The sequence below is a fragment of the Nicotiana attenuata genome, unplaced genomic scaffold (assembly GCF_001879085.1).
Source record: "Nicotiana attenuata strain UT unplaced genomic scaffold, NIATTr2, whole genome shotgun sequence".
In the NCBI taxonomy this organism is placed as follows: domain Eukaryota; kingdom Viridiplantae; phylum Streptophyta; class Magnoliopsida; order Solanales; family Solanaceae; genus Nicotiana; species Nicotiana attenuata.
This window is the reverse complement of record NW_017672206.1, coordinates 172,475-186,028: the sequence shown is the minus strand read 5'-3', so window position 1 is coordinate 186,028 and position 13,554 is coordinate 172,475. Positions and strand designations below refer to the sequence as shown.

Below are 13,554 nucleotides of genomic sequence, written 5' to 3'. Positions count from 1 at the left end.
GGGGGGGGGGCGTTTAGTTAGAATAGAAAAAGAAGAAAGAGAAAGAAAAAGTAAAATAAAATAAAATACAAAGTTAATTGGACTTACCTGGGCGGGCAGAATCGTCGAATTCATCGCGGTCGCAGTGGACAAAGTAAACAAAACAGAATAGTCAAAAAATGCTGCGCCCGGGCCGCGGTCCCACCGCGGTTGCGGTGGCCCAGAACCATAATATGTTGAATTTGCCTCGCCCGGGCCGCGGTCGCGGTCACAGGCTTCCGAGAAATTATTCTTTTTTTCTCAATTTTTTTTACCTTTCCGGGGTTGGTTCTTGACCCCGACTTCTCCCAATATGCACCAATCTTGCCCTGTATACTAATAAAAGGGTTAGTTTCATACACATCAAGTACAACATCAAAACAAAAAAGAAATAAAAGAAAACATGGGTTGCCTCCCACACAGCGCCTGATTTAACATCGCGGCACGACGCAGGCTCATATCATCACTCCTCATTTGTGTATTGGGTCTCCTCCTATGTTATCACCACGTTGTTCCCTTTTTCTTCAGTCATTCCAAGGTAATGTTTCAACCTCTGCCCATTCACTGTGAATTTGTTCGTCCCATCTTCCGATTCGATCTCCACAGCTCCACTTGGGAACATTTGCACCACTCTGAACGATCCTGACCATCCGGACTTCAACTTACCCGAGAACAACCTCAATCATGAGTTATATAGCAGCACTAATTCTCCGGTTTTGAAGTTCCGATCCAAGATGTGCTTGTCATGCATCAGTTTCATCCTTTCTTTATATAGTCTAGCACTCTCGAATGCCTGGAACCGGAATTCCTCAAGCTCATACAACCCATTAACTCTGTTGGTGCGCGTTGTCTCCATGTTTAAGTTCAGCTGCCGCAATTCCCACAGTGCTTCGTGTTCTAGCTCAACCGGAAGGTGGCATGCCTTTCCAAATACCAACTTGTATGGTGACATACCAATTGGAGTTTTGAAGGCTGTGCGGTATGCCCACAATGCATCATCCAGCTTCCTTGCCCAATCAGTTCTTGTTGCATTCACTGTTTTTGAGAGGACACTTTTGATTTCCCTATTGGACACTTCGACCTGCCCGCTTGTTTGTGGGTGGTATGGTGAGGCTACCTTGTGGCAAACTCTATACTTCTCCAATAGGTGTGTAAACACTCTATTGCAAAAATGAGAGCCACCATCACTGATTATGGCTCGGGGGGTGCCAAAACGTGTGAAGATGTTTTTCTTGAGGAAACTGGTCATCCCTTTCGCATCATTGGTTGGGAGAGCAACTGCTTCGGCCCACTTGGAGACATAGTCAACGGCAACCAGTATATACTTGTTACCGTATGAGCTGATGAAAGGCCCCATGAAGTCGATCCCCCACATGTCAAACACTTCCACCTCTTGGATTGTGGTCATTGGCATCTCATGACGACGGGATATGTTGCCCGTCTTTTGCATTCATCACAGCCTTTGACCCAAGCATGGGCATCCTTGAACAATGTAGGCCAATACAGGCCTGATTCCAACACCTTTGCTGCTATCCGAATTCCTCCAAAGTGTCCACCATATGGCAAAGCGTGGCAAGACTGCAAAATAGAGGGTTGATCTTGCTCGGGGATACACCGCCGGATCATGCTATCAACACATATTTTGAACAATAGGGGTTCATCCCAATAATACGCACGACAATCACGAAAAAATTTCTTCTTTTGAATTGAGGAGAGATCATGAGGTACAATACCACATGCTAAGTAATTAGCAATATCAGCATACCATGGTGCCTCCTCCATTGTCACGGCAAATAATTGCTCATCTGGGAATGTCTCAATGATATCTTCAACCCTCGTTCTCTTCTCTGCCCCTTCCAACCTCGAGAAGTGGTCTGCTACTTGATTGCCTGTCCCCTTTCGATCACGAATCTCCAGGTCAAATTCTTGTAGCAACAGAACCCAACGAATCAAGCGGGGCCTTGACTCCTTCTTTGCTATCAAGTACCTAATGGCTGCATGGTCAGTATAAACAAAAACTTTCGAGCCAATAAGGTATGACCTAAATTTGTCGAAGGCAATTACTATAGCGAGCATCTCCTTTTTCGTAATCGTGTAGTTCAGCTTTGCACGCCTAAGCGTCCTGCTTGCATAGTAAATTGGGTGTATAATTTTCTCCTTGCGCTGCCCCAAAACCGCTCCTATAGCGTAATCACTGGCGTCGCACATCAGCTCGAATGGTTGCTCCCAGTTGGGTGCAACAATGATGGGTGTAGTCACCAATCTCTTCTTCAGCTCCTCAAATGCTAACCTGCAATCATCAGAAAACATAAAGTGCTGGTCTTTTTCAAGCAGCTTACATAAGGGGTTAGCAATTTTTGAAAAATCATTGATGAACCGCTTGTAGAATCCGGCGTGCCCAAGGAAACTTCTCACTGCTTTCACTGAAGTGGGTGCTGGGAGCTTTTCAATCACATCAACTTTTGCATGGTCTACTTCAATCCTCTTTTGGACACTCGATGCCCCAACACTATGCCTTCTTGCACCATAAAATGGCACTTCTCCAAGTTCAGCACCAAATTTGTCTCCACACATCGTTTGAGCACTCTTTTAAGGTTGTAAAGAAAATCTTCGAATGAATCCCCTACCACGGAGAAATCATCCATAAACACCTCCATAATGTCTTCGACTATATCGGTGAAAATGGCTAACATACACCGCTGGAATGTGGCTGGTGCATTGCAAAATCTAAAGGGCATCCTCCGAAAGGCAAAGATGCCATACGGACATGTAAAGGACATTTTCTCTCTATCTTTCGGGGCTATTGAGATCTGGTTGTACCCCGAGTATTCGTCCAAGAAACAAAAATGGGATCGCCCAGCTAACTTGTCCAACATCTGGTCAATGAAGGGCAAGGGGAAATGGACCTTTCGGGTGGCTGCGTTTAATTTCCTGTAATCCATGCAAATCCGCCACCCTGTGACTGTACGAGTCGAGATCAACTCGTTCTTCTCATTTTGTACAACTGTTATTCCACCCTTTTTCGGCACACTGGACGGGGCTTACCCAATTGCTATCAGAGATGGGAAAGATGATGCCCGCGTCCAGCCACTTGATTACCTCCTTTTTCACTACCTCTTTCATATTCGGGTTCAGCCTTTGTTGATGTTCCCTGGAAGGTTTGTGCCCTTCTTCCAGACAAATCTTGTGCATGCAGAAGGCCGGGCTGATACCCTTTATGTCTGCCATGGTCCAACCAATGGCAGTTCTGTATTCCTGCAACACCTGCGGTAATTGTTCTACCTGCACAGCTAGCAAACCAAATGATATAATAACAGGCAAAGTAGAATTGGTACCCAAGAAAGCATACTTGAGGTGGGCTGGAAGCGGTTTCAGCTCCAGCTGTGGTGATTCCTCTATTGATGGTTTTGCAGGTAGTGTAGCTCTCTTTTCTAAATCAAGGGGCTCGAACTCAGGTTCCCTTTTCCAGAATCCTTGGCCTTCAAGTGCCATGACCCACTATGCCAATCCTTCGCCATACATCTCCTCTAAATTTGTCAAGCAAGCTCCCAATGGATCTTTGGCGTTCAGGGTCTCATCATCTTCATACAGGATCACATCCACAGCTTCCACTAATGAGCAATTTGCATATTCACTGGGTCTCCTCATGGATTGTTGAATGTTGAATATTACTTATTCATCGTTCAACCTCATTTTTAATTCCCTAGTTTCACAATCAATCAATGCTCTCCCAGTGGCTTAGAATGGCCTCCCCAGAATGATGGGTATCTCCTCATCTACCTGACAGTCCAGAATAACAAAGTCTGCAGGGAATACAAACTTTCCCACTTGTACCAGCACATCATCAAGAATCCCCGTCGGTCTTTTAACCGTGTGGTCAACCAGTTGCAACAGCATCGAAGTCGGTCTAGCTCTTCCAGTGCCCAGTTTTGTATATATCGCCAAAGGCATCAAGTTTATACTGGATCCTAAGTCACACAATGCTTTTGCAAAAGCATAACTCCCAATAGTACACGGAATAGTGAAGCTACCTGGATCAGACATCTTTTGAGCCATGGGTCATGTCACTACTGCGCTGCATGTCTGTGTCAGAGTTACTGTGGACAGGTCCTGAAAGTCAAATTTTTGTGACATCAGATCCTTCATCATCTTTGCATAGCCTGACATTTCCCTCAAAGCATCCATCAGAGGGATATTCAATTGAATCTGACGAAGCATCTCCATGAATTTCCTGTATTGATCTTCTTTCTTTTGTTTTGCCAATCTCTGAGGGAATGGTGCAGGCATCACTCTTTGTCCACTGCTTGTTGGCTGTTCTTTGTTGGAATTTTGTGGCACAAGAGGTACCACCTGTTCTGCAACTTGTTCACTTTCTTTAGCCTTACCCTTATCAGCCTGAGCTTGTTCAACCACCACTTCAGTGAGTTCTGCTGATTCATCTATCTCTACTAGAACTGGAGTGACTGGTGTAGTCTCTCTTCTGGATTGAGCAACTTCTTGCTCCTTGTCTAAATCACTCCCATTCTGGAGACTTACTACCATCAGTTGATTCGGGTTTTGCTCCTTGGGGTTAATGTTCGTGTCGGCTGGCAATGTTCCCTGGGGGCGGTTATTTAAGGCCATGGAAAGCTGCCCCAGTTGAGTTTCAATACCCTTAATTGCTGAGTCATGCGCTGCCAACTTTTCCTGCATCTTATCGTTTGTTTCAATGAGTTATTGCAGCATACCCCTGATTTCTACCATGTTCCTGTCCTGTTGCTGTTGAGGTGGCTGATATGTCAACTGTTGCCGGTGTTGTTGTTGATAGCCCTGTTGTCTCTGATATGGCACCATTTGGCCTTGGGGCCGCATACCGCCCGGTTGTGGCATGTTCGGTCTGTACTGCTGGTTGGGTGCTGGTGCCCATTGTTGTCCTCCTTGCCTCTGACTCCCAAAATTGTTGACATAATTCATATCCTCTCTTAACCCTTGGTTGTCACCTTCTCCACTCCATGAACACACATAAGACTGATTAATGCAAGGTGTACACAGTCCTCCATTTGTTGTGTCAACTATATGTACTTGCTTTGTACCCATCTCATCAATCTTCTCTGTTAGTATACTCATCTGAGTCATGAGTGTGGCGATGTTCTCTGCATGTGAATTATTTGGGTCAAGAGGAACTGAATGCACTATTGGTGACAGGGTCGTACCTCTCGTCATCCACCCTGAATTCTGGGCCATCTTGTCAAGAAGGATTTTACACTCTATGAATGTCTTGCTCAGGAATGCACCCCCAGCTGAAGCATCTACATTGGCTTTTAAATTGTCTGCTAACCCCATGTAGAATCTCTGGCCGAGCATCTGGTCTGGAATACCACGATGGGGAAACTTCACTAGCATCCCTTTGAATCTTTCCCAAGTTTCCTGCAAGGTCTCAGTGGGCGTCTGCTTGTATTGCAATATCTCATCAATCTATCTTGCAGTCTTGTTGGGCGGGTAAAATTTGTTCAGGAACTGCTTGACTAATTCCTCCCAAGTGGCAATGGAACTTATTGGAAGCGAATTCAGCCAAGTCTGAGCTTCCCCGGTCACAGAGAACGGGAACAGTAACAGCTTGATGGCTTCTGGGGTCACATTTGGCTGCCTTTGGGTCACACAAATTGACAGAAAATTTTTCAGGTGTTGTTGAGGGTCTTCAATGTGTGACTCTGAGAACAATCCCTTATTCTGCAGAAGATGCAGCATGTTGTTAGTAATCTGGAATGTCTCCGCTTGTATTTGGGGCACAGCAATGGCGGTGGCCAGGTTGTCAGCTGTTGGCTGTGCCCAATCATAAAGTGCAACTTCTGGCACAAGAGGTGCCACCACTGCTTCGTTTGGCACATTGATGTTTTCCCTGTTGTCCATTTCAGTTGCGAGTTGGTGTGTTTGTTGTGATTGTTTGTTCTTCTTGTTGGCACGGTTTGATGCCCTGAATGTTTTCTCGGGGTCTGAGAGTCCTTCAAGCAGTTCACCAGTCCTCGAAGAATTTCTAGGCATACACCTGAATCACACAAGAGTTCAAACGTGAGAATTTCAATGAAAATTTATTTAACACCGTAGAAAATTGATCTAAACTAATAATTCTAGCACTACTTCTAAGTTGCAATAAATAACACTGTTAGTTTCCCGGCAACGAAGCCAAAATTTGATCACGCCCAACTCTAGTCATAAAAAGGATAAGCGGTTGCTGCAAATATAATCTGGTCTATAAGTCCGGAGTCGAATCCTCAGGGAACTAACCTATCAATTACAACTCTTAGTGATGCTAATACAAGCTCAAACAATTTCCGGATGCAATATTTTTATCAATAAATATTGGAATTTGTTTAACTAAAGTGAAAGGATCTTAAAACTAACAATATTACAAATTAAAGATAATTCAATGGTAAAAATATCTAGGGTATTGATTTCCCCAATTGCTAGCTTAATTCTTAACTCTTTTGCTATAATCTCGCTGTAATACTCTATGAGGATTATGAGCTATGGGTTACCACAGTTATCTCTCGATCAACTACGATAATTTACTAGAGCATTCTCTCGAACTACTCTAGCTGATAATTTACGTAGCTCTGAATTATCCCACCAAAGTTTTGTTATCTCTAACCCCACTTTTAAATTCAAGTAATGAATCTCTTCAATTACCCAAAAGTGGTGTTGTTCAACAAAATTCTAACCTAGTATTCTTTCTCAAGAAGCACAAGACAATTAGACACGATTAATCAAGGGACCATTCAATTAATCACAATACAAAACATAGTTGAACAATCATATAATATACCCGGATCGATTATAACAAAACTGAGTCAAAACTTCATCTAACAATTAGTTTCATCAACCCTAGATTAAATGTTTAGCTACTCATAGTAAAACAAGATAAAACCATAAAATCATTCATAATTCACAAAATAATGATAACAAGAAGAAGAATGAAAAACTCTAATGGTGTCTTGATCTTCTCACACTTGTTCTTGCCTCCAATTCAGTCTAAAAACAAGCTTTTTTTTTTTTTGACTTGGACGAGTTTGTTGAGTTTATATAGGGTTAGGATAAGTTCCCCACGCTTTACCCTTCTCCAGATCGACCGCGGTCGCGGGACAACCGCGGTGATTTTAGACTTTCAGTTTTTCGCCTTTCTTTCACCGTGTTCTAGCCGCGGCCCGACCGCGGCCTCGGTGAACTGTTGCCCAATTTTTCTTTGCCTTTTCTTGCTAGTTTTCATCCGGGATCTTCTCGATTGGCCTTATATCTTTATTTTTGACCCCAAAACACTCTATATCCTCCTCCTAACTCGGAGTAGCTCCTGCAAAGCATAAAAACCTCAATTAGAGCATTTTGTTATCATTTAACACTTAAAACATCAATAAGGTATAGTTAATTTAGAGCATAAATAGCATCTACATCGCATAATATAGGCTACTATCACTTACATCTTTGGCTTATCGTTCCATAATGTAAGAGCAAAGAGGGAAAAGAAGGAATGTCATTGATGACTATGAGATCTATCTTTATTAATTTGGAAATGGTGATTATAGAGATTTGTATTTGCTATCTAAGTCTTTTCCTGGTCTTCTGTTCTTCCCCCTTCTCCCGGGGAGGAAGCCCCCTCTTTCTTGTCTTCTTTCCTCCTATATATATTATTAGTATTCCCTTTTGTCCATCGGTCCTTAACCAGAATGCCTTCATTCCTTGACTGTCCTTCACGTCGCCTCCATCAAATATCACGGTATTTACTTCATCATACAGGCTTTTTGATGGCTCGATCTCGGCAGTGGCCAAGGTCTTCGTTGTTATTACACCCTATGGGTACGACCACAGCTTAATCGGCTACTTACCATTCCTGTTAGCGCTAATCCGCGTGTGGTCAGATTTTGATCCATACACCTACGTAGCTAAGGTAGAGAATATTACAAGAAATATAGGAAAATTAAATAGAAAAAGTGGAATGATAATGACAATGTTAGAAAGGTGTAATGAATATATAAAAATAAGGAAAGTAAAATAATTATGTAGAAAAAGGTGGACAAGAATCCAAGTGAGGAGCCTATAAGAAAGCGCGATTAGTTGGCCAAAATCTAGTGTCACTTTACGCAACCACGTGTATCCCTCTAAGCCCAGTTTCGTCTAACATTTGACAAAAGTGGGCCCCGTATCCAAACGAATGGCATCTAATCACGTGATTGACCCACCTGAACACGGTCAGACCCTGTTTCTGTTCACTAGTGCCCGCTCTCTCCCTCCTTTTTTTAAATTTAAGTTATAAATAAACTTTACATTATTAGAAAAATTACTTATAATTAGCTTTAAAACTGACTTGATAATTTAAACATTCTATCTATACATTAGCAACATTCATTAGTTAATCTTATGCGTACTAATTCGTTTAGAAGCATGCTACAGTGTCTACAACTACAAGGTATTTTGTCGACGAGAATTAACAAAATTTAGCTCTAGCAAATGCGATGAAGTGAAAGATGCTACCATCTGGACGGACAATTCTATACATCATAAGTAAAGCAAGATTGAAGCAAGTGGACTTGCACTTTAAGGGGGAAAAATTTGCACTAAAAATTTAAATTGAGATGCAAAACAAAAATATATAAATTTTACTTCTACTTGTATAGTTCAATCACTCAATTGTTATAACTCAACTGCTACCTCATTATTCTATACGAAACCGCCACATATTCATGCAGAAGTGATTCAAATATATCACGTTCAATCTCTAATACTATGCTTTCCCCTTCTTCTTCAAACACACGGCCTCTAATTCCGAGCTCTTTTTTTCGCAAATCCTTATCTATCAATGCATCAATATCTTCAAGAACTTGGCAATTAGCTGAAGGTAAACTCTGTATTCTCATGACGAGTGTGTTAATCAGCTCCAACCCGTTCATTTGACGATGTAATCGCCTTTTCTTTGGAGTAATTAGCCATATGGGGTTCAACTTGATGTAATATGGTTCCAAGATTTCAACAAGGAGCTCGTTAACAAGTTGAAAAATAAGCTTTCTGTTACACCTCTGGCTTAAACTTGATCTTGGTACGGTAAAAATGGAAGGGTGAAAAAGTTCTAAGTGGTGAAAAATACAAGGATCAAGAGGGTGAGATTGAGAGTACAACTTGGCAAAGGACACTGGGGTACATTTGTCAATTCCTGCACGTTTCAGTATTCTTTGAATGTACTGAAATTCCTCTCGTCCAACACTACAAGTAGTAGTAGTAGTACCGTTACATTTGTTGCTTTCTTGGAGTGTGGTGTTGTACGAATGGCTCGAACTACAAGATAATTGTGTGCTCCTTTTCAATGGATGAGCATCTGATTCCTGTGACTGTTTTGTTCAACAGACAAATATTATTGTGCAAAATATCATAAGATAAATAATCCAGCCATAATTCAAAGCAGATATTTAACTTACATACACCTAATGGTATACAACATTTTAATACTTGTCGCTACATATATTTTGACCTATTGTAATTTGTAACAATTTATTTATCTTTATTTTTCATATTATTAATTAATCTCATTTATTGTGAACAGTTACGTGCTGCTAGCACAAAAAGATTTATATTTACACATTAATAGAGTAAAAAAAATTGTACTATTATACGTATTTTAATATGTGATAACAGGTCAGTTATTATTTATCAAATTATCATTACATTTACCTATAATTACGTTAAATGATTGTCTTATGAAACTAAAAAAGAAAAGGTCAGCACGGTGCACGACGTGTTCATGCAAGATTTGAGTAAAGACCGCACCCAAGGGATGTGATACAAAAATAATAGTATATGAAACTCTTAAAAATAATAAATGGAAAAAAATAGAAACTAAAATGCTGGTTATTAACATTGTTTCATACCTTTTTGATGAGTAATTTAGTGGGGGGAGAAGAAGGCTCTTTCTTCAATGGAAAAAAGGTCGGAACGTTTGACAATGCAGTTTTCTTGCACTTGTTGTCCTTGCTGTTTCCTTTATTTGTGGCAGCAGAATGAACAAATTGTTCTTCCTTCTTTCTATGGATGGGATCAGAATTAGCATTTGATGGTGGCTTCTCATGATATCTCTCACCTTTTCCTTTTTTGGTACTTCTCTGATGCAGCTGCTGCTTCTGTTTTATTTCCTCCCATAAAGAATCTTGAGACTTATGATTTGTGATAATTTTAGCAGCAGATGAAAGTCTAGGAGAGTGCTGTTGAGTTTGGATTTTATTACCAGTTGATGTAGTTGTGACTGGTAATTTGTTCTTGGTCTCCAACAATCTTAACCTTGGTGAGCTAGAAGGAGTAATTGATTGCTTACTAACTAGGCTATTATCATCTCCAAGATGGTTTAGAGCCTTGGGTTTTTTCATCGGTTTAAGCAAGACAACGTAGTTGTTGTTGTTGTTAAGCAAGACGACATTATCATCTTTACTTGTAACTATGTTGGTAATGTCATGACCAACTTTCCTGCTGACTCTATCTTTTACTTGCTTCACAATTTGTCTAGCATAATATCCTGGACTTCTATTCTCATCATCTTGCTTTAGTTTATCATCTCTTCTTCTCCTAGCCATTTTCTTGGCATTGTATTGATAAGCTGAACCTTGAGATTCTTCACCAATATTTTCTTTGTTGATTTGAAGAGAGAGCCTATGATGATATTCCACATCTGACCTCCTGCTCTCTGAAGATACCCTTGGTGTCTCAGGCAGTGACGCAGTACCTGTAATTAGGGGCGATAAAATTAGCTCATGAAAATATAACATGTCCAACGTAACCCGCCTATTTATCAGCACAAACCGCCCGTTTGACACCCATACCTGTAATGTCAAGGCCTTGAACTTGCTTTTGGACCAAGAGTGACTTAGAATGTGATCTTGAATTTGGAGTATTATTGCTAGTGGAAATATTGGAAAGAGGAGAGTAATTTTCAAGGCCCATAAGTCTAGCAACAAGTGTTGGTGTTTTGGGCCCAGGAGATTCAGAGGAAAAATCATCTGTTTTTCCTCTTGAAGTTGACGTTGATACTCTAGGTGATCTAGAGTCAATGCTTGTTCTAATTTGAATACCAACCTGGATTAATTGCACAAAAATTAATTAATTTTCAATAAGATGTAAAGTTAATTCCAACACTATCATTATTATCATCATTACTCACTTTTACAAACAACAACAAGAATCTAATCTCTCTCTCTCTTCTTCTTAACATTGGGAAAAGAGATGATTAAAATATTGGTAACACGAGATGGGAAGTAACGGTTACAATTTAGACTCACCGGAATGTTCAAAGTTTCTTCTGATGAAATTAATGAAGTTGAAACAGATTTATTTTCCACGAGAACAGGCCGCTCCTCGTCTAAATCCAAGCTGTTTCTTGGCGCTTCAATTCCTGCATTATCATGTTGTTAAATGATTTACTCAAATTAAATCCTAATTAGAAAAAGTATGATTATGTTGTACGTTAAATTTATAGATTAAAATTACCTTTGAGGAGAACAGGTTGTTGATCTTCTTTAGTTAAAGGAGGAGGAGATTGGTGCTGGTTCAAAGTTGCCAAATGAAAATGAGGTAAATCAAATATTTGAAAAACAGCACACATGCAACCAGCAGAAGTAACTTGTTCATTGATTTCTCCTTTCCCTGACCGTCTTCCTTTATTCTTGGTAGATCTACTAGTAGCCCAGTACAGCCACTCTTTCCCCATTCTGAGAAAAAAAAAACTCACTTTTTGGTAGCAAATTGAGTATTTCTGATGGGAAAATGGAAATATCAGAATATTGAAAATGACAGCAAGTATATATGTTCTCAAGAGGAGTATAGTCACTGATCAGGATAAAGAAATGAGGGTAGTGAATACTTTTCTGCTCTCTTAGCTTGGTTTATTAACACTCACTCCCAAACGAGCAGTAGGCAGTAGCAGTAGCAGTAGCAAAGACCAACTCTGTCTACGTCTCTTTCTTGTTTATTTATTGGGAAGTGAAATGGGGAGATATATGACGATATGAGTACGTCTCTGTCTCTCTATTTCTATGGGAGACTGTGATTTACATAAGGAGGTGAGTTTTGGGGGGTGGGGTGGGCGCTGTTGACGATGCAGTGCCCACTATTAATTCATCCCGTTATAGTGAAAGTTTAAAATTCGAGGGGGTTTGTTTATTGGGGATCTGCAAACTGCAATATATGTCTCTAAATTGAATCTTCCCCTTTTGAATCATGATGACGTACTCTGTTTATTCCCTCCACTTTTTTGATTCTCCTCCCCAACCATGGTTAAACTTCCACCCTCACCCCTCTGTTTAAACTTTTTTATTGCTATTATTTTGACAGTGAGGATAATGTATAGGTCAAAATCTGCCTCAAGGGAATTTAGCATCAAGTGCATTAAGGAAAATGATGTGGCCGAGGTCGACTAGTAAGCAGTGGGGCTCGTAGGGCGGCAATCAATAATGGTCGAGGTCAAGCATCAAGAACAGAGCACTAACGGCTAGTTTTTGTAATAGGATATAGAATATTCTCTGCACTTGTACTATTAGGATTGATTGGGGATATGTCCCATATAAATAGAAAAAGAGATAAAAGGATGAGGCATGTAATTTTCATTTGATAAGAACACTTTTTGAGAAGAAGACTCTCTCTCTAGAAAAGATACAAACACTATTTTTTCAATAAGATTCGACCATCCATTATTCCATACTTTTCCATTAGATCCGAGAATAGTTCTAATATTCTAGGATTCGTCTGTCATTCATCACTGTAAGAAAGAAGAATCATCCACCTCATTCAATATTGGATGAATCATTCTCCTTATTTACACTAATGCCATTTATTGTTTGATGTTCCTCTATTATTGCTCAAATCTTTTGGAATATTAAATCATTGTATTCAATTCCACACCAGCACTATCTTACGTTACCTATGTTAACTAGTTCTAAATCTAGAAATATTATCATTAACTAGGTTTAACCCCTCATTACTTAAGATTAATTAGTTCAACCGAAGGTTTACACTTTTTGGTCAAACAATTTGGCGCCGTCTATGGGGATTTCCTAGCTAAATTTTTAGTTTCTTCTAGATCTATAACTATCACGGGTTGAAAAAAAAACACAGAACAAAACTCCTTTTTCCTTGTACACACATATCTGACATGACAGGTAAAAGAGGAAAAAGAATGAGGGTGGTGGCTGACCTCACCACCAATCTCTTAAATACCATAATGAGGTTTCTGAGACAGAAGGCGAGGACATAACGTCTAATGCCTCTCCCAGGCGAGGCGACCCCCTCATTGCAGTACCATAACATCCCGCGGTAAAGAAGCGTCCGCGTCCATGACGGAAGAGACGCCACCGGTGGTGAAAAATCTCCTTGAGGCTTGGCTAACTGACACGCTAACCAGCATCCTCCATAAGCTCGTTCAGGATACAGACACAGAAAACGCGAGGACTTGCGTTACACCGCCTACGGCCGAGCAGCGTGGCCCTTGCCCCCATCCAATAATAGGTACTACTCACACTGTCAATAATGCAG

General features: G+C 40.6%; 1 protein-coding gene across 1 annotated transcript; it reads right to left on the bottom strand.

The window, feature by feature from the left end:
* Positions 1 to 8,570: 8,570 nt before the first annotated feature.
* LOC109212320 lies at positions 8,571 to 12,154 on the bottom strand. The gene is made up of 5 exons (XM_019375950.1): positions 11,515 to 12,154; positions 11,307 to 11,419; positions 10,851 to 11,103; positions 9,909 to 10,753; positions 8,571 to 9,371 (listed from the first exon to the last, which is right to left on the bottom strand). The coding sequence occupies exons 1-5, from the start codon at positions 11,732 to 11,734 to the stop codon at positions 8,694 to 8,696; spliced, it is 2,109 nt and encodes a 702-aa protein (XP_019231495.1). The 5' UTR covers positions 11,735 to 12,154; the 3' UTR covers positions 8,571 to 8,693.
* Positions 12,155 to 13,554: the final 1,400 nt, after the last annotated feature.

Coding starts and splice junctions, on each gene's coding strand:
- LOC109212320 (XM_019375950.1), bottom strand. CDS start 11,734: ATGGGGAAAGAGTGGCTGTACTGGGCTACTAGTAGATCTACCAAGAAT. Junction 11,104..11,306: donor AAGAAACTTTGAACATTCCG/GTGAGTCTAAAT, acceptor CAATTAATCCAG/GTTGGTATTCAAATTAGAAC. Junction 10,754..10,850: donor TCAAGGCCTTGACATTACAG/GTATGGGTGTCA, acceptor CCCTAATTACAG/GTACTGCGTCACTGCCTGAG.